The sequence below is a fragment of the Gossypium raimondii genome, chromosome 12 (genome assembly GCF_025698545.1).
Source record: "Gossypium raimondii isolate GPD5lz chromosome 12, ASM2569854v1, whole genome shotgun sequence".
Taxonomy (NCBI): Eukaryota; Viridiplantae; Streptophyta; class Magnoliopsida; order Malvales; family Malvaceae; genus Gossypium; species Gossypium raimondii.
This window is the reverse complement of record NC_068576.1, coordinates 792,316-814,132: the sequence shown is the minus strand read 5'-3', so window position 1 is coordinate 814,132 and position 21,817 is coordinate 792,316. Positions and strand designations below refer to the sequence as shown.

The window sequence follows — 21,817 nt, the reverse complement described above, 5'->3', positions numbered from 1 at the left end:
TGAAGGAACTGGAGTTACATTTCCAGTTCCTTTCAAGAGTTCTTATGTGTTCACACGACCCTTTAAGACCCCGAAATTTTGACAAAATTCTTTTCTTTTCTTAAGAACATATACAAGATTCGTCACTACAAACAAGATAATGGTACATACATAAACAACTATATTTATTTACTACGAAAATAACCGAATTTATTTATTTTAAAAACATACAATTGAATCTAAATTTTAAAATCTAAAAAATAGAAAAACTAAATTCTTAAAAATAAAAATAAAAATAAAAATACTAGATTCTAAATTTGTGAAAAGTTTATGCATTGAATCTGAAGTAACTTGTGAAAGTGGATTTTGATTGAGATGCAAGGTGAAAAAATAATGGGTGGGCTCTTATTGTTGTTCACCATTTTGGTTGGTGGCTCTTAGACCTCGATTCTCATTTGGGTCTCGCGTGATTTGTTCAGATTTTGTTTTGTCAACTACTAAGTCTTGTGTTGACACGTAATCCGACTCTATTTGGATAATCTAAAAATTGACCCAAGCTTAAAATTTTGATTTCCAATGTCCCAAGAAAAAAACATGCTGATGTTGTGATTGAATATTCTCAAATTCAGCAGCATAAGTTTGACAGTTTAAGTGATTAGCTATACTATATTGCACTAGTAATAAAATAAGAAGAAAACTAATGAATAATGTAAAAGATGTTGAATCTTGTTAATTGCTTAGAAAAATAAAGGATTGAATGGAAGTGTTTAGATGGTTATTGCGATCAACAAATTAAAAAATGACAAAAATGATTGTTTATGTAATTCGGTTTTTTTTTTATGTCTTCGGTGTGTAAATTTACTATTTTTAGTCCCCAATACAACAAGTAATTCATGTGATATCGCTCTACTAGCATAACAGCCTCACGTTTGTATTTAAAGACCTAGATCATTCACCTCTAAGTTCTCCCATTTAGAACTTAGGCAATAAGCAAAACACGTTTACTCTCTTAAATAACTCAATAAAGAGTTCTATAATGAACAAATTAGTTTTCTCAATACACATTATAAAACCTATACAAGCCTCTCAATATATAAGAGTTTTCAAGACTTGCTAACATACTAGAGATCAATTACATTCCTATTCTTATAAAACAACAATTGTAAAATAGAAAAATACGATATACTAATAAAGACCAATATAAAGTGGACTATTGGAGTTTTTTTCTTTAATGTTATCCCGATCTGTTCTCCACAATCTTAGGATCTGATTGCTTGATCCAATCCAACCTTTAAGATACGTTGCTTCATATGGATAGGTTTTCAAAGTCGGGCTTGCATGTATCCACAATATCATCATCATTCAAAGCCTAAAGATTTTGTTTCAAAAATTGTTAACTTCAAATATGGCAGGTAACATCATGCCACAATGATTGTGGGAGTGACCACTTCCGTTTGCACTTAGCCAACCACTTCAAAAACTTGCATCAACAATCTCTCTCTTGGGCAATTTTTTAACAAAAACCAACCGAGTCAGGAAGTTAATGAACAATATACCTATAGCTCCCCTTCAGCACAACCCCTTTAATCCATCACACTTATCTCAAAACATAATCAAGCAAATTAACCATCAATGCCTTTGAGTAGTTACATCAATATTTAATATATTAGAATTATAACTAAAATTTAATATATTCTTCAGGAGTATGTAAGAATTCTCTTAAAATAGTGATTTGACATAAGATGTAAATTATTACAAAAGTTGGTTACAAAACAGATCTACACGCCACTCGCCCAAACGGTCATACATGATACAAATTTAGTCAAGCGGCTCACTATCAACAGCAACTCTAGCTTAGTCCCATTCTACAGAATCTTTTTCTACTATCTATATGCTTGAGAAGGAAAAGATAACAGAGTAAGTTCAAAAGAACTTAGTGAGTTCCATAAAAAAAACACAAAAAATACAAGGATACCACTGGTGAACAAGCATTAATTCTCATAAATAGCATTGCACTTTTCGATGAAACCATGAGGTACTGTAACAGCCCGTTTTCAGTGGTGTCAAAAACAGTAGTTTCGGGACCACAATTTCGACTAGTGACTTATTATTTTATTATTTATTTAATGTCTACAGGATTATATTAAGGTCGTATTAAAAAATCGTTAAGAAATTTTAATGTTTAAATGGTTAATTAGGTAAACAGACTAAATTAAAAGGTATAAAAGTTGAGTTCTATTAGTTAAATGGGTCAAATGGCTATGAAATTTTAAATTAACGGACTAAGAGAGTAATTATACCATTCTTAATGTTAATGGACATTTATGGGGTAATATTTTGTTAAATTTTTAGTTAATAACCAAGGTTAAAATGGTAATTAATAAATAAACTTAAACTAAATAAAACAAAATTGTTTCATCTTCCTCACTTAGTCTCTCCACCGAAATTTGAAGAAGGAAATAGCCATTTTTAGGGATTGAAGGTTCGACTAGCTTAGGTGTTTGCATGGTACGTGATTTCGATCCAGTTTTTAGTGATTTTTATGTTTTTGAGTTCATTTTAGCTTAATCTAGCTAGCCAGGGGCTAATTTGCAAAATTTTTAAAGTTTGAGAGACTTGCCATGGATTTTTTGAATTTTTTCGATGTTAGTTGATAGATTATTAATCTTGGTTGTAAAATAAACATGTTTTGTTAAGTGATTTTTGTTGAATTCTGGAAATAAGGATTAAACTATTAAAAGTATAAATCCATGGGTTTTGTTGTGAATTTTTGGTGATTATGGGTTGTTTCAAGGTCCCTTGTAACATTGGTTAAGTTGGATTTAGGCTAAAATGAGTTATAAGCTTAAGGACTAAATTGTGAAAGTTAAAGTATTAGGGGTAATTTTGTAATTTTGCATAAATATGAACTATGGATTAAATTGAATACTAGAAGTACTTAATTGAATGAAATTATTTATTTAGATAAAGACAAACCACAATCAGACTTAAATCGAGGAAAAGCTAAAGCTTCGATTAGCTCGACTCTACTACTACGACCCTAATTATCGAGGTAAGTTCGTATGAACTATGATCGTTTTAATGTTAGTTAAATTGATTATTTTCTATTTTTTAATATAAATGAATCTATGTATAAATGTTTCTATGCTATGATGAATTGACGAGTAACGAGTCTCGTTTGAACCTTCAGAATTCTCAGGGATTTCATGTTTCGGGTGCTGGTCTTGAATGTCCTATCAATGGCTAAGATTCTGCATTTATTGCGGATTCTCCACAGCTCGTGTGAGTAGTATCGTGTAGCTAACATTCCAACCCACAGCTCGTGTAAGCTAGCCCATTTCACAGCTCGTGCGAGCATTGATGTAAAGGAAATGTTATGGTTATATAGAAAGACACACTATGTGTGAGCATTCCCGAGTATCTGATGTAATTCTAGACGGTTCAACGGGTAAAAAAAGGAAATGAAATGGTAAGTATGCAAATAGAATGAATCATGATCTTATGAAAACATTGATGAGTTAAATATGTGTTGATATTTGGAAATCTACTTATCTTACGGTTGAATTCATGTGTATCATGGACAAGTATACTAACTTGTGAGTTTGATGATGTTGTATAGGCTTATGCTAAGCTTATGGCATTGGTAACGATTTATGTTTGATCTATAAATTGTATTAATGAAATGGTAAGTTATGTTTAAGTTTATACGAGCTTACTAAGCACTCATTACTTAAGTAGTTACTTTCCTTCGTTTATAGATAATCGGAAGCTCAACCGGTTGGAAGCTCATCGGAGACCTATCACATTATCCAACAATCATTTCGGTAGTTTTTGAGTATTTTGGCCAAGGTTAATAATGGCATGTATAGGATCTTTGTAATGGATGTTTTTGTATGTTTAAACTTTTGAAGTTATGTTTGGTTTGGTGAACTTTAATGTTTTACCAAGTTATGTCATATTGGTTACTTTTAAGTGCTTGTAAATAAGGTTCTTTTTCTATGTTTGTGATGGCTTGAAAATGGTCAATTGTGGTAGAATATAATGGTTAAGTGAACTAGGTTGTGTGTTTGAGATATGATCAATTTGCTTTGGTTTGATTCATAACGTTTGATACAATTGTGGTGCCTTTGAATGACATATTGATTAGGTGCTTTAAGATGTTTGAAATAGCATGTACATGTGTGTTTGAATTATGGTTCCCAAGGAATGGTTAATTGAGTATGGTTTGACATGGAAACGGCTTGATTTTCGGTAAATTTTTTGGATTACACAGCTTGGGACACGGGTTGTCACACGACCTGGTGACAAAACTGTGTGTCATTTGAAATTTCTTAGTGTTCCAAGTCAGTGAGTTACATGGCCTAGCACACGGTTGTGTGTGGCAACTCAGAGAGTTACACGGTTTGGCACACGACCTGCGACATGGCTGTGTGACCCTACTCAGTGAGTTACACGAATGAGGACACGGGCAGAGACACGGCCAATTTTTAATAGAGTTAGCATTGATTGTTTAAAATTTTCATTTACTATTTAACAAAGTTAATATTTTTAAAATTTATATGGTTCTGCAAATAAAATATTTTATCTGAAGCTGAACTACAGATGAATAAAATTTTTCCATGTCATTTTCTAAGCCGTAAATATTAATTCTATTAAAATTTGATGTTATTTATTAGTTAATATTATATATATATATATATAAAAGGCAACAGCTTCCAACTACTTTACCATTAGCCTTTTTTATATTCCTTTCCAAAATCGATTTTATATATTATTACAAAGTGTTTAAAACGTGGAATTTATTTTGAAAAATTAAGCAGGCTTTGAACCGGATGAATTTGATGTCATCAAGTCATAATTATAGGCATAAGATGATGTCTTGTAATGTAAAGGATTAAGTTGTCGCCTTCATTTGGAGCTACAACAAGAAGCCAAGTGTTTTGTGGTTTTGTTATGTATGTATGTATGTTAGAAGGATGAAGAAAATGAATACGAGCGGTTTATAATTATACCTATTAATAGAGTTTTATCTCTAACATAGAGGTGTTCATGGGCCGCCCGGCCCCGACGGCCCGCCCAAAATATGGGAGGGTTCGGGTAAAAATATAGGTCCGAAATATGGGTTTGACAAAAAAAATGAGGCTCGTTTAGAAAACGGGTCGGGCCTCGGGCACCACTTTTTTAGTCCGGGCCCGTCCCGGCCTGAATATAATAAATATTTATTTTTTATTTTTTAATTTTAAAATATTTTTAAAATATTTTTTTTATTTTTAAAATAAATTTTTAGTGTTTATTAAAAAATGAATCGAGCTCTGGCTTAGGAATTTTTTCCCTGGACCCGGCCTGGCCCATGAGCACCTCTACTCTAACCCATAAATATATATAACCATATATATAAATCTTCTTATAACAATATAACAACTTTAAAATTTTCACATTTATGTTGTGTATTAAAAAAAGAATTAAAATTTCAAAGTCAAAAAATTATCATTCTAATTAAAATATTTAAAACGTGCATAACATTATTCCAAAAAAAAGTACATGTTAGGAAAATAAAATCACGTTAATATATAATTTGATTAAATATTTCAATTATTTTTTTATGAGTATAAGAATAAGAATACTAATTTAATAACATAATCCAAATTTGTATTTTTGTCTTTATTCGACCTCGAGTTATCAAAAGAGCTTCTGTAAGCTCATTTTAACCCTAGAAATGAATGTATATTGTAATGACCCGAAAATTAGTGGGGTCAGAAAATGTGATTTCGGAATCCTGATTCCGTAAACCGGGCACGTAAATATTTTTATGTTAGTAGTGAATTAAATTTCAGTCGATTAATTTTATCGAATCAGTGCTTAGTTTTAGTACAGGGACTAAATCGTGTAAATGATAAAAATAAGAATTATTGAGGAATTACAATTGGAACTTAATATATTGGACTTATAAAGAAAATAAATCCTCAGATACATGATTAGGTGGCCGGTTACAACTTAATAATATGTATGCTATATATTATAAATTTTAGTTAAAGTAAAGTATAAAATAAAAAAAAGATGATATTTAGTGGATTGAAAAGAAAGTGTTCAATCTAAACATTTCGAAAACAAAAAGAAAAGTGAGAGGGACGAACGACAATGTTTTCATAGATTTCAAGCTTCAATTTGGTTAGTTTAATTTATTTTTTTAATTTTTATGTTTTTGAATCTCAGTATTATAAGCTAGTTGACCATGTTGTTTTTAGTATTGTTAAAGAATTAAGAAGTTGCCTTTGTTAGATAGTTGAAGCTTTTGGTAATATTTTGGTAGATTTTAAGTTTAGGATAAAGGACTAAATTATAAAGTCAATTGGTGATTTTGGTGTAATAGGGACCAAATTACAAAAATTTCAAAATTTTGGGGTAAAAATAAGAAATAGGGAGTTAAATTAGGCTTTTAGTGAAATTGGTATAAAACTTTGGGGTTAAATTTAGAAGTTATGTTAGTCTTGGTTTTAGGAGCTAAATTGAATAAAATACAAAGGTTGCATAATTTAGCAATTGAATTTGAAAATGAATGTAAATTGATAATTTTATGTGTTGTTTTTAACCCGTACCTAATATCGACTCGAATTCCTCGAAAAAGAAAGAAAAAGACAAAGTCGTCAACGAATAGCTCGGAGTTTACAGTTTGTGTTTCTATAATTTGAACTCTTGTAAATTGCTGCATTTTGAACTGTTTGTGCATGGTAAGAATACAAGGTGAGTTGATTGTGATAATGAAATGATTTTGGCTCAATTGAGTTGATTGATATACCTAAGGATTAAATTGAATGTATATGGAAAAGATATATTGTTTAAAATGTGGAATTGAGTATGAAATGTGAATATATAAAGTTGATATTTGTAAGTTTATATGTTTATGATGAAAATAAAGGTGAAATGAGATATTTGATGTTATTGAATTATGAAATGAAATCTCTATTAACTGTTCGGGCAAGTCGGATATAGTTGGCATGCAATAGGATAGGAAGAGTTTAGGGTTACTTCGACTACGAGTCGATGAGGTACTGGGTGCCAATTTGCTTTGGTTTAACCAATGAGACACTTGATATCAAATTTATTTATAGTGCTAGGAGCAACCACTTGCTTCGATTTATCCAATAAGGCACTAGATGTCAAACTGGTGTGTTGGTTGGGCCCATGTATCCGTCAAAGTTCGAGTTGTGTTAATAGGGGAAGTAAATGGTAAACTTGAGATAATGACTTTGAAACGGAAAATGAAGTTGAAATGGCAATGCTAGAATGAAATGTGAAATGGAAACCAAAATAGTGAATGGATATGTGAATAAGAAATGGTGTTGATTTATGTATGAAATGAATTCAACAATGATTGATATGATCATTGTATACATGAAATTGGATTTCGGTACCACATGATATGTAAATTGAATTTGCCGTGTATTAGTAAAATGTGTTTGATAAAATAATGCATATATTAACATGCACATTTGATATGATATTTGCATAGCATCATCTAGTTTCAACTTGAGCATTTAAATGTATTATATTTTGCTTTTAATGTTTGGATTATAGAAATACCTCTGAGTTATACTCATTGTACAATTTTGTTTTTCGTGCGCAGGTTAGGTACTTATCAGTTCGATCGTCAATTCAACATCCAGCGACAATCTCGAACTCAAGTGTTAGTGATGTGTTTCATTTTGGGTCTTGGCATGTACCTAATAAGTCTAATGGTTATATGATGTCCATTTTGGGTTACATTGCCATTTTGTGAATCACATGTAAATATTACGTGTGATGGCAAAAATCATTATAATCATAACTTGTTAAGTAATTGATGGGCATGTTCTTTGATTAATAGTATTTAGGTGATATACTCAGATATAGGTATGGAAAGATGATACTTATGCTATGCCATGCTTAAAGTGATTTGATATTTCTTACACCTAAGTTATAAGGCTAATATGGAATCAATTGAAAGATGGTTTGAATTGTTAGATGATTACATATTAGGTTCAATGTTTTGGAGGTGCCATTAAAAGTTTATTGATTTAGTTGAATGTGGTCTTTTGTTTGGTTTTGATTTGTTAATTGAGGTGTCAATTGTGGCATATTGGTTAGACAATTAGGTTGACTGTTAAAGTGATGTTTTTGGCAAACTGGAAATGGATAGAAAGGTACTTTGTTGATGGTTTTTATGTTATAATTGTGCTTATAAGGTACCAAAGTTTAGATGAATTTGGGCATGAAATGGACCATTTAAAGATAGATTTTTACCATTTCTGAACTCAAGTACTGATATTTTGGCATTTGGTATTGATACTTGACCAATAACAGTTTTTAAACAAACAGAATGCCAAAATGGTGTCCATATGTATATAAGTATCATACCTTTTCATAAACTATCAGTACCAATTGATAAATATTGATACCTTTGATTTGCAAAGAAAACATATTTTTAAAAAGGTATCGATACCAACTATGAACTTTTAGTATTAACTTAAAAACTTTGAAATTTTACAGTCTAATCTCATTTCATGTCTAGATTTTCATAATTAATTCCTTACTGATCTCAAATTACTGATGTATGGTATGTGATTTGTAATAATGTAAATTGTATTTTAAATATGAATGTTTTTTTATGTAAATTCCTTACTGATCTCGTTATTCGGATCCGACGTCCAGGTCGAGTAAAGGGTGTTACATTTATTATATGTTAAAGATGATTAAACTAAATAGTATGCATATATATAAATTGTGATATTGAATTATAATTGATCGTAGTTGTTCTGGCAACGAATGTGGCATCTCATAGCTCAAATCCGGCGATCGGTCGAGTATGGGGTATTACAATATTACTATATATTTAATATTTATGCACCATAAATTACATTATATTTAAAATAATATAATATTTTCAAACTTAAAAAATGGATTGAACCGAGTTTAGGCCTTGAATGTTTGAGCCGAAGCTCAACCTATATTTTAAACTAATCTAATTGTTTGTAATTAAATACGTGCTAGTAATTATTGTAATAAATAGGTCTCAATAATTTAAATTTAATTGGAGCACCTCAATTACTTGCTCTAATGCGTATTTAGTTTTTTATATTTCATTCACTTTCAATTATTTTATTGTCTTATTACAATTTGTACTATATAGAAAATTAAGATTTAATTACACTTTGCTACCTAAACATGTCTAGACAATTTAATATTTTTGTAATTACAAGATGGTGTAATTACTACGGTGATTACACTTTTTGCACTTATCATTTGATGTTTAGATTTCAAACTTGTTCAAGGCTTAAGCTATTTATTTTAAATATCAAAGCAAAGAATCCTACAAATGAACTCAGAACTAACTCATTCTTAATATTTTAATATTTTATTTTACATATTATATAAATTAAATATATCATAAAAATATTACAATTTAAAAACATAGAAATATTAAATATTAAACTAAAACTAGTATAAGTTAGGTTAGGTTTTAGGGTGGGTTTGGATGGGCGATTGGGTGCGGTGCGTTTAGCTTACTTTTTGTCTCACGCTACAGTATCGCTATAGTATCTAATCTCATCGTTACCGCTATTTTAATATTAACCACAGATAAACGCACCGCCCATCTAAACTCACCCTTAAAAAAAATGAAAAACTTGAGGCATATCTTAAATAGTATCCAACTTAAATAAATATAAATCTATAACAAATGTTACAAAAATGTAAACCCTGGGGATTTATTAAAAACAAAACCCCAAGTGGGAGCACGTAAAAACAAAACCAACCACATCATCAATAAAAATAAAATATTATTACACGACACAATGCATCATCAGCTTCCAGCCTCCTGGTACACTTTTGCCAGCTCCTTTCCCCTGTCTCTATTTCTCTTCGATCCGCACTTCACTGTTCTGTTTTTTTTTAAAAAACATTATACTATTTTTACGCTTGGCAACTCATCTCTCCCTCGATTCTCGTTAACTACTATTACGAAAAATAGTCAAAAAGGCTGCTTTGATGCTTTTCCCATCTCATCTTTTTCAAGTCAAATCTCTCAACTAAATCACAAACACCCCCCCGGTCTCTCTCTCTCTTCTTCGGCAACTCCCTTTTCCTTCTTTCCATTTCCATCTCCCTTTCCATGTATTGTAGGCTATAGCAGTTACCTTTCCTTCCTCAAATGTCCCTTCTTCTTTTCTTCATTGTCTTCACTTTTTCCCCACTATGTTTTGCTCAAAGCAATACCCAACAACAACCATGTCCTTTAAACTTCACTATCCTCCGTCCCATCCTCCCTAACCCCAGGCCTCGTCTCAACACCTCCATGGAATGCCACTATGTTCGTCAGGGTCTCCGCCTTGTCCTTTCCGACTACCTCAAACGCACCGATTCCTTCTACCCTCCTTTAAACACCGCCGAGTCCTGTTGGCAATCTTACCAATCCCTCGACCCCACCTTCGACATGCGTTCCAGTTGTGGTTTCCAGACCGATTGGATCTCTCAAGGTTGCTTGAACTTAACCACCAGGGCTGATTTTGAAGCTTTGATCCCCAACGCCACCTTATCCGATGTCGTTTCGAATTGTAACCAGTCGTTGCAGGGCTCGGCTTGTGCTTCTTGTACTCGAAGCTTGGCCAATGTGCAAGCTTCGTACTTGATCGACAATTCAGTAGCAAACGTCTCCGACTGCACCGCTTACCCGTCTATTTACGCAGCTGCTTTCGCTAATTACGCTGGACCAACCGATGAAGCCACCGCCTCTTGTTTATTCTCGGTTGATTTTAGCACCATTAACAATCGTAAAAGTAACAGACTTGGTCTGATTTTGGGTGTTAGCGTTGGTGTTAGCGTTGGTTTAACTGTTTTGATTGGTGGGTCTTGGTTTGCTTATAGAAAATACCAGGATTCAAAGAGAAAGAAAGGGAAAGACAGAATCAGGAGCCTCGAGATGGGTGGTGCTGGTGGTTCTGGTTTGTCTTCCATCACTGAAAGTACTAATTTGCTTCGCTTTACCTTCGATGACATCAAGGAAGCCACTAGGAATTTCTCGAGAGACAACATTATTGGCAAAGGAGGGTATGGTAATGTGTACAAAGGTTACTTACCTGATGGCTCTGAGGTTGCTTTCAAAAGGTTCAAGAACTGTTCTGCCGCTGGTGATGCCAATTTCACACATGAAGTTGAGGTAATCGCCAGTGTTAGGCATGTGAACCTTGTTGCTTTGAGGGGATATTGTACAACCACCACCACGTTAGAGGGTCACCAAAGGATAATCGTTTGTGATTTAATGAAGAACGGTAGCTTGTATGATCATCTGTTTGGTTCCATGGAAAGGAAACTCAGTTGGCCAATGCGTCAAAAGATAGCACTAGGAACAGCTAGGGGATTGGCTTATTTACATTACGGAGCACAGCCAGCAATCATTCATAGGGATATCAAAGCGAGTAACATACTTTTGGATGATAAGTTTGAGGCCAAGGTAGCTGATTTTGGACTAGCAAAGTTCACACCAGAAGGAATGACACATTTGAGCACCAGAGTAGCTGGAACAATGGGGTATGTTGCCCCTGAATATGCATTGTATGGTCAATTGACCGAGAGAAGCGATGTGTATAGCTTCGGCGTAGTGCTTCTCGAGTTGTTGAGTGGAAAAAAGGCACTCACGATGACTGATGATAACCAGCCTTCTCTAGTGGCTGATTGGGCATGGTCATTGGTTAAGTCTGAGAGAGCTTTGGATGTTATTGAAGACGGCATGCCGGAGTTAGGGCCACCGGAGGTTCTTGAGAAGTACGTGCTGGTCGCGGTCCTTTGCTCGCATCCAGAGTTACAATGCCGGCCAACCATGGATCAAGTAGTAAAAATGTTGGAAACTGATGTTTCAGTTCCCTCAATCCCTGAACGACCGATTCCTCTGGTGGCTCATATCGATGACATTGAGAGATCGATAAGCAGTAATGGCTCGGGTCATCTCTCTGGTTTGGCTGGCTATCAAATATTTACTTGTGAAAGCAGTCATCATTCAGGTAGTAAGGAGGAAGGGACAAGTTTAGGCGCTATTGAATAGAGAAAGCTTCCCTGATTGGTATGCTCACCTTGATTTTGAATGGTTTAGATTTTGTGCTTCACCAGTTTTAGAATTGCATATGATGTTGTAAAGATTCATTAATAGTTTCACGGTCACGTTAGGTTCATTTGAATTCAAATGATATATAGGGCACATAAGTGCTTGCCACATTTGTATGTACAGCAACTTCCTCTAGAACATCAAATTGATTTGTTCACCAAATGATGCTTCATTGTTTTTTCATTTTCTGGAAATTCCTGTATATACATGTATGTCATGTTTTTGCCAACTTGTGGCATGGAGTTTTGGTCTTATGAAGAAAGAATTTGATTGTTATGTACTGCAAGAATTTGATTTGTAGACCTTGTTGCCTAATATGTAGCTCTTTGCAAGTTCTAATAGTTCTGCTTAATTAATTTCCATATATATATATATGTATATATGTATGTATGTATGTATGTAAGTCTTCATTCAAAGATTGTTACATGACCACAAAACGATCAAGAGAGAGAGAGAAGGCCGGCCTAGCGAAGAGGGCCACAAACGGCCTAGCAAGAATGGCCATAGACAGCCAAGTGGAAAAGACCACAGATGGTCTGGCAAACAATGCTTAGCCAGCCAGCGTCCTTAACACCACGAGCTTCTTTCCCAAACACACCGGAGAGGAAGTCACTCCAACAGAAAGGAGAAGACAGCCCCTGGAGAAGAAGCCACGTGTGGTGACAGCAGCCTCAGAGGTCCTTTCGGCCGACAGCAGAGGCAGGGAGTTAGGAGAAGAGAAACACGAGATGGCCGAAAGCAAGAATAGAAGACCTTTTTGATGGCTTCTTTTATATAAAGGAAAAACGGTTAGGTTGATATATTCTTTTACATATTTTGTTCTTTTGGAACTACAGAAAGTTGGCAAATTTGCAAAAGAAATCATCCCAGACATGCTTGTTAGAAACTGGTGCAGCTCGTGCTGGTCTAAAGCTTGGACAAGAAATGGGTGATGTTGCACCTTTCACATATCGGATGTGGCTATGTCACTTGGACTTAGCATGTGTTTGACGCAGGTATATCGTATTCCCGTATGAAGCATCGAATGCGACTATCGAACATGAGAGTTTGAGCAACATAGCAGTGGAGAAGAGTGATATTTTACAGATTTGGCTTTAGCAATGCCGCATCTGGTGTGAACCAAGGAAGCATCATTGTAGTTGAGGAGTCATGGTTTAAGAATTTACTGAAGATGGTTGACTGAATATATTATGAATATGAAGAAGCAGATAAGACGGCCCTGAGGTGGGTTTTTTCTTGTGTCTGAGCTTAGACTTGACCAACCACGATTGTAAGCGTGAATTCAAACGTCTTAAAGTTGACTAGTCAAAGCAAAAAACGGCGGCTGGTAATAATAATTGAAGAATGATGACTGATATTATTGTTTGTTAATTTCTGACCTCAAGCTATGTACATAAAGCTTAAGCCAATGGTAAGTTAGGGGCCCAGAAACTGGACTGCCCAATGTACTCTTGCTAGAATAGAACCCTCGGGCTTGCTTCATGCTTCATGGGAAACCTACAAGCATCACAAATTCTTCATAATCGGATCCGTCAAATTGAGAATTAATTAAAATATCAATTTAAAATAAATGGTTGAACTTTGATTTATAAATTAATATGAATCAATTGAATATGTTAAAAATAAGTTAAATCGATTTTTTAATTTTTTAAAATTTTATAATTTATTTAATTAAACCAGATAAATTAATTTGAAAACCAATAATTTCTTCAATTCAACTATATAATTTTGAAAACAAAAGGTTTTCACGTATAAAGTTTCACATAAAATCTTGTCGTTGGACAGGCAGGTCCATAGCGCATCATGGGCAACTTTGAATTTTAGGATTTTTTTTTTGTCAATTTATTTGATATTTTTTTGTTTTTATATCTTTTTAATTTTGGAAATCTTAATTTATGACTATATGATAAATTTATTAAGTTAAATTTTACTACTTTTAAAATTTTATGGAAAAAATATATTATTATATGTGTAATGTGATGTCAACTTGATATTTTCACATAATACTCGAAAAGTATAGGAACTAAAAAATAATCAAATTGGAGAATATAGACTAAATCCACAATTTACGCATAATTTGAAACCCATGTCAGAATTTGACCTAATGGATTAAACTACTAATGTTTGAATCATAACTGAAATTTCAAAATTCGAAAAGTATAAAGACTAAAATTAGGGATGGCAATGGGGTGAGGCGGTTTTTTGCTCACCTCGATTCCGACCCTACCTCAAACTTGTTTTTATTTTTATTTTTCATTTTACTTCCTTTCATATGAGTGTAGCATCATGATTCCTAATCTTTGATTTTTGATACAATGCTTAGAACTACCCAATACCCATATCCCCTCCCCAACCTTTAAATAAGAGAATAATGTGCTTCAGCGCGATTGAACCCACATACTTTTGCACTGGCAACAATGTTGATGCCAACTGAGCTAAGGCTCAATCCGCTAAACCCATTTTTAATTAAAAATTGGGTAAACTACACTATTAATCACTAAACTATGGTAAGTTTTCATTTTGGTCACTTAAGTAAAAAAAGTTATAATTTTGTCACTAAATTATTTGAAAGTTTTCATTGAAGTCACTGAACTATATATTCAAAAAAAAATACTTAAGCCATTGGGTTGTTAAGTTTTTCAAAAAACAAATTGCATCAACGAGCTCTCAGTGACGATTCGTTCAGTTGAAAGTCAAGATCGACTCGAATTTGTCTTGCACAAAGCACAGGTACTTTCCAATAAAAAGTTATTGCTATAAATATCATAGAATGACTCGGTTTTGAAATTTTTTTAACTTCTGCTATAACTGTAAACCGTTTTCTTACTTGGATATTTCCAACACAGTACCCATCGATGAGTAGAAGAACATACCTCAGATCCAAGTCGATTGGACGGTCAGAGTCGGAAATTGAAGAAAAAATTGTTTGAACTTTGTTTCCTAAATTTGTGACATCCAAAATTGTTTCATGAAAAAAAAAAACCTGAATTACAAAAGAGAAAGTGAAAGAAATTTTTTTTATTGGTGCAAACAGTGTGAACAAAGAAAGCCATATAACATTGGTTTTAACAACCCAATAATTTAAATGAAAATTTTAAATAGTTCAGTGACTATATTGTAACTGTTTTAATTAGATGACTAAAACGAAAATTTAATCATAATAGAGTGAGCAATAATACAGTTTACCCTTAAAAAATTTTGTCCCAAACTTGGAAATAACTTCACGATCCCATCTCACCCTAATATAGAATTATAATATATTTATTTTCATCAGCCCCCAAATCAGAACTTGACAATCTAACCCCAAAAAACACCATTGTTTATAGCTTCAAAACAACAAGGGACCCTGTCTCTGTTAAACCCTAAAGTTACTTGTCAAACCATGATGTTGAACTTTGAAAACACAGCCAGTGTTTTAATTGAACACAACTACTTCTAAACAAATCCATTTCCTATCCTTAACTGCCACTGCAACCTTTTCCTTTCATTAATACTTTCATGCTCATCTCTTTGGTTAATATATACTAAATTTTAGGAAATAAAAGAATAGAGACTAAATTTCAAATTTGTGGAGAGTAAAGGGGCCTATTGCAAATTTTAACCCTTTTTTGTTGTTGTTGTTGTTTGAGTACTTGACAAGGACTCATCAACACTTTCAACAATGTTACTGCATCTAAGGACAAAGGACTAATTGGACACCCATGAAGCATGTGATTTTTCCCAGAAAGGCTGAAACATTTTCAATCCTCACATCAGTTCCAATTCCAAGAACTAATTTGTTGCGTTGGAACTTCCTTTGGGGTTTAATTATACCAAAATTTGTAATTTAGTCCTCATATTTTAATTGAATTTAATTTGGTCCGTTTGTTTTTATAATGTTGTTTGTATGTTCACATTGATAACATTATCGAATGTTTACATAATCAACTAAAGATATTATCAATTTAGATCTACTAATAACATTATGGAAACAAAAGGTAATGTTTTCAGAATCAATCAAATCATCAACTTTCAATTCAACCAATTCGATCGGTTAAAAAATAAATCTAAAAAGTATAAAAAAGGGGGTAAATATCAAATAAAAAGGGAATTATTGCAAATAAGGTCAATCACAAGCCTTTCGATAAACAAGAGTGCACCTACCAAATGTACTCACACAATTCCCTTAAAAGTTGATAGCGATTTGTGTCATTTATCAATCCCCATTCTTGGCTTGCTCCATTCATCTCGATTTTTGTTCTTTGTTTATACTAACTCCTTCTTTATCACCTCCACGGCAGCGGCTGCAGCTTCAGACAATGATGCTGGCAGTAAGGACGGGAGAAGCTGAAGAAACAACAAACTTGCCATGAGGCAGAGGGGGTTGAACGCAGTGAGTAAAAGGTAGTGGATTTTGATTTTCCTTTTTTATGGTTTAGGAATGGGTGGGTTGTTATTTAAAATAGGTACCTAAAATATTGTTTGTGTTCTATTTTGATCACTAAATTTTTATTTTGTTCATTGAATTGTTCGAAATCGAATTTTTTGGTCATCCAACCATTTGACATTTGATGGGAGTGTTGACGTGGGTTTTTTTATTGCTCTAATAATAAAGTTAGTTCTCCAATGATTACTAATTCTATCAATTTGATTTTAAATTTTAAAAATTCAATAAATTTAGCCCTCAACGATTACAAAATGATAATATTTAATTTTTAAAAATTTTGTAATTTTTAGAATATGTAACTATTAGAGGCTAAATTTATTATTAGAGCAATAAAAAATGTTCACATCAGCACTTTCGTCAAATTTTAAATGGTTGTTAACGTTTGGTGACAAAAAATTTTGATTTCGAATAGTTTAGTGATCAAAATAGCATAAGTTAAAAGTTCAATGACCAAAATAGAATAGGGGCAATACTTTAGTAACCATTTATGTACTTTACCCTTATTCTTATTTTTTTTCATTTTGGGCAAGTTTTAACATTAGGCTTTTGTTATTGGAGGGAGAGAGGGATTTACTGTAATGAAGTAAAGGAAAATTAATAATGAAGTTGTTGAAACCGGGTCAGATTGATTGGATCAAAAATCGATTGATGTATTGGTTAGGATAAAAGCATCAAATTAATTTTTGAGCGAATTATTCGATACAGATAAAAATTCAAAAATCAAAACAAAAAAATTGAAGTTTAAACCGGTTTATACATTTTTAATGGGTCGAATCAAAAACCAGTAATGTGACCGATTCAAGTAACTCTTGGAGTTTTAAAACATTGATGGCATGCCTGTCTTGGTAGGTCAGTTATCATCAAGAAACAAGTTGCAAAGCATGCTATTGCTATAGCCACAAACAAATAGTTGAAAAGACCATACTGTCTATAGAATGAGACAGACTTACCAGCCATGGACCACCAGCAGCTGCTAGTCATTGTCAACATTTAGTAATTTTAACAGCAATGGTGTTTTTTGGTCTGAAACAAAATCATGGTGTATTGTTTTCAATCTTTTCCTGTTGCATTTCTATGTTCAAATTCCTTTCTTTTTTATCTATTCCACATTTTCATGAATACCAACAAAGCTTTGTCCACTTGTATCAAAAGTAAAGTAATCGAATGAAGGAAAAAAAATAACAGCTTGCAATAGCATGTCTCTATGTGACTTCAATACATACAAGAAACCAACCTGGTAATTTTCACAAGACAGGGAATTCATTCTCACCTGGAATTGGAAAGTCCCTGGATTCCCATTTGTTTTTCATCATATTGCTTCAAGCTTTTTCTCTTTTCCATTTGTATCAATCTACAGAAACTTAAATACAAGAATTGAAGGAGACCATGGCCATTAAAGAGGACATAGAGAGAGGTAACGACAGTGTTCTTGAAAGCGCAGCTGTATCTCTCTTGCAAGAAGAGAATGATATGGCCGATAAGGAAGATGGATACACTGATCAAACAAGCAGCAAAGCAAGTCTGTGGATGGTTTACTTCAGTACCTTTGTTGCTGTGTGTGGTTCATTTGAGTTTGGATCTTGTGTACGTGTTCCCCCCTATTCTAAAAAAATGTCCTGGAATGAGCTCAATTTGCTTGTAATATTGCTTCTTTAAGTTGTAATGCTATAATTCAAGTTATTTTTCAGGCAGGCTATTCATCGCCGACTCAGACCGCCATCAGGACGGATCTCTCTCTGTCTCTAGCAGAGGTACTTTTTGCTTGTAATAACTCAATTGGTATGTTCACTAACAGAAGCAACTTCACACTGATGCAGTTGATATTTGAACGTGCAGTATTCAGTGTTTGGTTCTATATTGACTTTTGGTGCAATGATTGGTGCGATCACAAGTGGACCGATTGCTGATTTTATCGGTCGGAAAGGGGTAAGTTGAGAAATCATTGATTAATATGCATGCTAAGACTGCTGTAGATGATGACCCTGAAGTAACATCATGTGCATGCAGGCAATGAGAACAGCTACTGGATTTTGTGTTGGAGGGTGGCTTGCCATTTACTTCGCTAAGGTTTTAGTTTGCCCCCACCTATAAAATTAAACCAGAAATGCAGAAATATGACTTTATAATCTTTTTATCTGTCTTGATTGGAAACAAAAGGGAGCTTTGTTGTTGGACGTTGGAAGACTGGCAACAGGTTATGGTATGGGAGTCTTCTCGTATGTGGTGAGTTTCTATCTCTTCTAGCAATTCATTTCTGAATCCCTTGTTCAATGAACGGTACTCGTACACTTTCTCTTCTTAATGATTGTGATGCCTTTGTTGAATGCGTGACAAGGTACCAGTATTCATTGCTGAAATCGCACCAAAGAATCTTCGAGGAGCATTAACAACTATAAATCAGGTAACAAGAGCCTATTAAGTAGCAGTATTCGTTTATGATCATCACAATTTACTGAAGTTGTGAATGTAAATATCTAACCAGTCGTCAGTTTTATCTGACTATTTCTTATCTTCTTATGCAGCTTATGATCTGCACTGGAGTATCTGTTGCCTTCATAATAGGTACAGTTCTAACATGGAGAGCTTTAGCACTAACAGGTAAAAAAAATGTTTTAGCAGTCAATTCATAGCACGGTGATGCCGAACATTATTCTGCCAAAACCATGTATATATGTGGGACTCACAAGTAGGGTGATTGCAGGACTTATTCCTTGTGCAGTTCTACTCTTTGGACTCTTTTTCATTCCAGAGTCTCCTAGATGGCTGGTAAGAAATAGCAATGAAAAGATGATGAAATCCTTTGTGTTTTTTTTACCCTGACATATAGAATTACATGGGAAACTGGGAATGGCATAAAAATCTTAGATATAATGCAGGCAAAGATTGGACGTGAAAAGGAATTCGAAGCTGCACTACAAGATCTTCGTGGCAAGGATACTAATATATCAAAGGAGGCAGATGAGATTCGGGTTCTTAATCTAAACCTATCATCCTAACCAACAATGAAGATGAGTTAGAACATTATAGAGAAGATGTTTAATAAAAAGAACTTTATGTCATTGTTTGACAGGACTATATAGAGACCCTCGAACGGCTTCCGAAAGCCAAAATGATGGATCTGTTTCAACAAAGATACTTGAACTCAGTCATTGTAACTACAACTCTTTCTAAACCCAGTTTGTGCAATTATATCAATCTTTCTAAACCCAGTTTGTGCAATTATATCAATCTTCATATAACAATTAGCAACCACAACATTGCACTCTTCTATCTTAACTAAATGTTTCTTTACCATGCATTTATGTTTGATCAGATAGGAGTTGGACTAATGGTCTTTCAACAATTTGGAGGGATCAATGGTATCTGCTTTTATGTCAGCAATATTTTCGAGATGGCAGGTAACGAAACCTTCAAGTTGCACCCTGATGCACCGAGGAATCCGAGTTGGAAGAGCCCGTAGGGACTTATCTTTTATTAACATTGCTGCTTTTGTGTTTCAAATGTCTCAGGATTTTCTGCAGCTGTTGGGACAATAATCTATGCTATTCTTCAGGTTTCATCTCTCCCTTTCCTTGAAATCAATGTACTTTCCTTCTAGCAAACAAGAACTTAAAAGCACCATTTGTGCAGGTTGTCATCACTGGCCTTAACACAACCGTCATCGATAAAGCTGGAAGAAAGCCTCTATTACTGGTAAGTAAACAACAATTTTACAATCACGAGGTCCTCGAAATTGCTTTCAGTTTCATGGTTAAGAAGATGAATCTCATATATGTTCCTTTCATTGTAGGTTTCTTCAACAGGACTGGTCCTTGGTTGTATACTATCTGGGGTTTCATTCTATCTTAGGGTTAAATGTCAAACCATATCATCTCTAACTATACATATACTTCCCTCTGTTCTAAACTACTAACATTTCAATAATCTTTGCCAACCAGGATCATAATTTGGCACTCGATGCAGTTCCCATTCTTGCTGTAACAGGCATATTGGTAATTTCATCAAATAATATACTCAATTCAATTTGTTCATTGGCAAACTATGACTTACCATTTCTTCTGACATAAATCTTAATTGATATCAGATATACATAAGTGCCTTTTCAGCTGGGATGGGTGCAGTTCCTTGGGTTATAATGTCTGAGGTAACAAAAAGAAGTGCCTGCAAGATTTACCATTACGCTAATTGATGTACTAACCATTCAACTCTTCTTAACCATGCCATTTGGTTGCAGATATTCCCTATAAATATCAAAGGAGCGGCCGGAAGCCTCGCAACGCTGGTGAACTGGTTTGGTGCATGGGCAGTTTCTTACACTTTCAACTTCCTTATGAGCTGGAGCGCCTATGGTAAATAGAATGCAATTTTTAGCAGCTTCAAGTTAAAAAAAAAAAGGGATTTGTGAGTTTAACAGCAACTCTTGTGGATTCATGGCAGGTACCTTCATTCTTTATGCTGCAATTAATGCAGGGGCTATATTGTTTGTGGTCACATTGGTACCTGAAACAAAAGGGAAAACCTTGGAACAAATTCAAGCAGCCATTAATGCATGAAAGCAGATTATCTTTGAGAGAATAAAGAGCATTTACAGATGCTTTACAAAATCAAACAAAAATGGACGCTACATTTTGGGTGATACAGTTATATTTGTATGATGGGAATGATTTATATCAAAAACCGGAGGAGAAATAAATACAAAGGCAACATCTCTTCACACAAAATAAAGCTAATGAGAAATAGACTTCTGTTAGCTTTTTCTTTAAGATGAATCCTCAAATGAGAGGTTAACATTCAAAATGTTATAAATTCTTAATATTTTCTTTCTACTTGTTTTTGATGTTTTATTTTAATGGTATCATATTTGATTATTTTTCAACTGGAGGTGAAAATCTAAATGATTACACTGAAATACAATTGTTTGGCTTTAAAGATGTTAGTGCCAAGACTCAAACTCTAAACTTTGAAGTGTTTAAGTCAGAATTTTAATCACTTGAGTTGTAATCCGGATTAGGTAAAAATTATGTTACTCGAATTTGGATGTAAATATTAGATATATATATGTATGTATTTGACACAAGCTGAATTTTTTCATGTATTTGAAATATCTTTAGAGGTCATATTTCTGACCACAAGTGACGGATAAAAATACAACATGGGAAAAAAAGAGACTAATGAATTCCCTAGGCCCTCCATTTGTTGACACTAACCCTCGTTTTCTTTTTTCCTTTTTTTTTCACCTTTCAATACAAAATCTCCCGTTATGGTAATTAATTGGTTAC

The 21,817-nt window shown here is 33.7% G+C and overlaps 2 protein-coding genes across 4 annotated transcripts; both read left to right on the top strand.

The window, feature by feature from the left end:
* Window positions 1-9,914: 9,914 nt before the first annotated feature.
* LOC105762630 (probable LRR receptor-like serine/threonine-protein kinase RKF3) lies at window positions 9,915-12,412 on the top strand. Its single transcript, XM_012580420.2, has one exon. It carries the CDS (start codon window positions 10,166-10,168, stop codon window positions 12,050-12,052), a length of 1,887 nt encoding a protein of 628 aa, XP_012435874.1. The 5' UTR covers window positions 9,915-10,165; the 3' UTR covers window positions 12,053-12,412.
* Window positions 12,413-16,335: 3,923 nt separating this feature from the next.
* LOC105762627 (sugar transporter ERD6-like 7) lies at window positions 16,336-21,414 on the top strand. Of its 3 annotated transcripts, none has more exons than XM_052624714.1 (19): window positions 16,336-16,495; window positions 17,896-18,122; window positions 18,227-18,289; window positions 18,375-18,464; window positions 18,546-18,605; window positions 18,696-18,761; window positions 18,874-18,939; window positions 19,061-19,136; window positions 19,240-19,304; window positions 19,415-19,507; window positions 19,609-19,689; window positions 19,852-19,936; window positions 20,048-20,091; window positions 20,169-20,231; window positions 20,329-20,388; window positions 20,477-20,530; window positions 20,623-20,682; window positions 20,773-20,887; window positions 20,976-21,414. In XM_052624714.1, the coding sequence occupies exons 2-19, from the start codon at window positions 17,925-17,927 to the stop codon at window positions 21,089-21,091; spliced, it is 1,455 nt and encodes a 484-aa protein (XP_052480674.1). In that variant the 5' UTR covers window positions 16,336-16,495; window positions 17,896-17,924; the 3' UTR covers window positions 21,092-21,414. The 3 variants fall into 3 exon arrangements, with proteins under 3 accessions (XP_052480674.1, XP_012435870.1, XP_052480673.1); XM_012580416.2 differs by lacking the exon at window positions 16,336-16,495 and adding an exon at window positions 17,585-17,775; XM_052624713.1 differs by lacking the exon at window positions 16,336-16,495 and having other exon boundaries at window positions 17,585-18,122.
* Window positions 21,415-21,817: the final 403 nt, after the last annotated feature.

Bases quoted from the DNA above. Each gene is read 5' to 3' on its own strand.
- LOC105762630 (XM_012580420.2), top strand. From the start codon at position 10,166: ATGTCCCTTCTTCTTTTCTTCATTGTCTTCACTTTTTCCCCACTATGT.
- LOC105762627 (XM_052624714.1), top strand. From the start codon at position 17,925: ATGGCCATTAAAGAGGACATAGAGAGAGGTAACGACAGTGTTCTTGAA. The intron at 18,290-18,374 runs GTACTTTTTGCT...TTGAACGTGCAG, and splicing joins TCTCTCTGTCTCTAGCAGAG to TATTCAGTGTTTGGTTCTAT. The intron at 20,888-20,975 runs GTAAATAGAATG...GATTCATGGCAG, and splicing joins TATGAGCTGGAGCGCCTATG to GTACCTTCATTCTTTATGCT.